The sequence below is a fragment of the Elaeis guineensis genome, chromosome 6 (assembly GCF_000442705.2).
Source record: "Elaeis guineensis isolate ETL-2024a chromosome 6, EG11, whole genome shotgun sequence".
NCBI classification, from domain to species: Eukaryota; Viridiplantae; Streptophyta; class Magnoliopsida; order Arecales; family Arecaceae; genus Elaeis; species Elaeis guineensis.
Window position 1 is genome coordinate 104,007,721 of NC_025998.2, and position 3,880 is coordinate 104,011,600.

The following is a 3,880-nucleotide window of genomic DNA, read 5'->3' on the forward strand; positions in this document are numbered from 1 at the left end:
ATATGTTTTTTGCTTGTTCACTATCTAGGTGATGCATTATGTCACATTATAAATTTTCAATCATTGTCGGTCAATATCCTGAATAAACCTTGCTAAAGCACCAGAGATGTGCATTCCACTGGGGTATTCTTTACTTGAAGAAGCTGGGTTTATGTAAGGAGTTAATTTGGTATTCAAATATAGATCCCTTGTCCTATGAAAATTGGACTTAAACTGTATCCTAGTGAAGTCCATCTCTGCTAACTTCTACAAATCATAAGTTGATTGTATATATAACACTTGCCCATCATTCAATAGGTTTATCTTCATTTTTTGATTTTAAATTTTTCTATCTAGATTATAAGAAAAGTATTCAGATCTAGCAATCAATCTAAACAACACACCATAAGAAGTTTGGCACCCATCGTTCGGTTGGAGAAATTGAAGGTAAACGAGGGGCTTATCTACAAATATTTATTCATCTGACACATGCCCTTCCACTTGCTTTTCCGACATTTTAGGACCTTGCATTCCGTACAATGCCGTAATGCATGTTATAATTCCTTCCAATTCACATTGCTCTTCTAAATTCAATAAATTAATCAAGGTCGCATGTTGTTAAATTATGGATTGATATTATGGAGGATCGGTGGTCTAAGAATTTAGAGGGATGTCAGAAAGTAACTGATAGGTAGAACAGTGGTCAAGAGATTGACAAACATTGAAGAATCACTTAACAGAAGTACAGGACATCTTGGAAATACATCATCAAATGGAACTAAACTGGAAACCCGGACAAGCTGGAGCCTGCTGTTTTCACAAATGTCTTATTGAAGAAAATGTTTGAATAATTTTACTAGTTTGATGTGTATTCTTAGTCGTGAATATTGAAATTACTACACGTCCAATCACCGAGTACTTAAATATTATGCTCTTTCCACAAATAAATTCTAATATACAGGATCATTAAGACCTCATACTTTGACTTGTAGAATACGAGTTCAAAAATAAATGTAGCAGAACCTCCTCACAATATAATCTTCTCAATGGAAACGCTGGGATTTTTGGCCTCCTGGTGCATCAATAGTATCATCAAGGTTTACTTGTTTATTGCCGTTGAGATTCAGACCAAAATTGATGTGAGGAAAATGTGCCCACTGCGATGAGCAAGAAAGTTATATATTTCTAGCTATTCAAAAATAAGCTAGGGAATTTCACAGTACAAATATCCATATATAAGAGCAAATTATTTTCACCAAAAAAATATACATATATATATATATATATATATATATATATATATATATATATATATATATATATATATATATATATATAAGAACAAATAAGTACTAGTTCAGCTTAGACAGTCCGTGAATTAATTGGATAAGCTTTGATCATCCATTGGACATGAGTTAATAAATAGCTAGTGGACAATGGACATCTGATGAATACCACTCCGGAAGTTGAAACTGTCCCAAAATCATAAATGAACTTCTGAAGTTTATTAAGATGGTAAATAAGTTATGGTTGAACAAGAGTAATGGCAGAAGTACCTTTCATTTTAGAGTTGCCATTTCAAAGTAAGCCACAGATACAATACTTTGATGCAGTTGTAGAGTTTTCTATAAAGTGTTAGTAAACTCTGAAATTTCAGATAAAAAACATTACAGTTGAATGAGAGTAATGGCAGAAAATCGTACATTGAACTTTATAATCAGAAAGTTGGAGTATGGCAACTATAAATGATTTTGGTACAGTGGTACTGAATAGAATTAATAGAATCTATTGCGGAATAATGCTTTAATAACACGGTGATGGTGAAAGAGGAATGGTTGTTTTTATATACGTCAAATGGGTTTAAATATGAAAGCATCTTCGGTACATAATATATTGATAAAACAGTTGAGAAGAAGTGGGAGGCAAGAGATAACGATAGAGAGAAGGAATAGACTTTATTTTCTCTTTTTCAATTTCATTCAATACATTATAGATATTATTTATTTTGGTATATAGATTTTATAAAAAAAAAATTAATTAATATAAAATTATATTAATGAAGAAAAATGATATAAAATTATTTTAATAAAAAAAATACTATCAGATCATATTAACAAAAAAATTATTATAAATTGATATATGATCTCTAAAATTATATTAAGACTTCCTCTTAAACTCAAGGTCATTGTCAACTTGAGTTTAAAAATGATTCTTTTTCTTGTAGATAAAAACACCATAGAAGAGAAGATTGGCACTCAAAGAGAGGGCAATTTAAGGCCAAAGATCCTCGTGGATGAAAATGCCATCGAAGAGAAGAGTGGTGCTCAAAGTAAAGGTAATCAAAGTCGATGATTTTCGTAGACAAAAATGCCACTGAAAAGCAGGTTGATGCTCAAATAGAAGACAACTAAAAACCAATGATCCTTGCCGATAAAAATACTATAGAAAAAAAGGAAAAGACTTCAAATTAAGCGACAAAGGAGCCAGAGATAGAAAAACATTCAAAAAAAAAAAAGACCACAAACCGAATGGAGAAGGAGCCAGAGGCAAAAAAAATATCTAAAAAAAAGAAAAAGACCTTAAATTAGGTGGTGAAGGAGTTAGAGATAAAAAAATATCCAAAGAAAAAACAAACTTCAAATTGGGTGGCGAAGGAGCCAGAGATTAAAAATAAGGGACAAAGAGAAGGAAAAAATAGTGAAAAATAGTTGTGCATTCATCTAAAAATAAAATCCTTCAGATCGTAATCTACCAAAAAATAAATGATCTAGGATCGATTGAAGAACAAAGGACCTGTAGAAAAATAAAGATTGATAGATCAACAATCTTGGCCATAGAAAAGATGAAAGAGATGATGGTGGCATTTGAGGTGATCAATGGCTCTGATACTAAGATACAAGAGTTGTATGAGAAGAAGAAAATGAGAAAGAATCATATCTTTGTTTCAACTTCATTCAATATATATCAGATATTATCTATACTAGTGTATAGACTCTATAAAAAGAACATAATAATAATTGGTATAGAATCTTGCTAATGAAGAAAAATAATATAAAATCATTCTAATAAAGAAAAATACTATGGGAAGATATTAACAAGAAAATTATTATAGGTTGATATGTGATCTCTAAAATTATGCTAACATATACTGTTTAAAATTTATATGATTGGATAATTAAATGGATTGTTGATGAAAGGGATCTTTGTGGTTTGTCTTCTTTGGAGATGTTACTAATGCTTCTTCTGATGCTGAGGATGTACGACCCTAGAATATTGTTTACTTTGTTCTTTCTTATTTTCTATTTTTCTTCTATTTCTTTATTTGGCATGAAACGTTGTTTTTCATTATCTAGTAGACTGCTGCTACACTAGTGTCATATGCTATGCTATTCCATTGTTGAGGTGCATTTTTTTGAAGAGTTCTGTACGTATAATGGGATCTTGATGTCAGATTGTTAAGAGTCTGACCCTTTGCATGCATTGTCATGCAGTGTACTTCCCATATTTTCCCAACAAAAACGGTGTTTTTAAATCATTGTAAGAAAAGTGAGTAGAGCATAGATGGCCCTGCCACCTGGCAAAAATAATCCCTTTTTGAAGACTGTAGTAGTTCACCAGAAGATAGATCAAAAGGACTTTCCTTATCAGCTTTAAGTTGTTCAAAATATGATAACACTAATCGTTCAATATGTGAAAATATTTTCTTTGTGAGGTTATTCTATGAATAGAGTGAAGGAAGTGTCCTGTTATTCTAGATGTTGTGGTGTTGATGGGATGACCTTGAAGGATACTGGAGGATAAATTAAAAGAATTATTGGAGGATAATCACCTAAAACTCACGATAGTAGAAACATATTAAAAACATCGGTAGTAAGAGTTTAGATGTTTGATTGGTATATCC

General features: G+C 31.3%; 1 protein-coding gene across 2 annotated transcripts in view; it reads right to left on the reverse strand.

The window, feature by feature from the left end:
* Positions 1-752: 752 nt before the first annotated feature.
* The window catches only part of LOC105032296 (protein YABBY 2), a 10,936-nt gene continuing 7,808 nt past the window's right edge, over positions 753-3,880 (reverse strand). For both annotated transcript variants that reach the window (XM_073259595.1, XM_073259596.1), the window contains exon 6: positions 753-1,136. In XM_073259595.1, the coding sequence (XP_073115696.1) occupies positions 1,023-1,136 (114 nt within the window). In that variant the 3' untranslated portion in view covers positions 753-1,022. The remainder of the gene's footprint in view (positions 1,137-3,880) is intronic.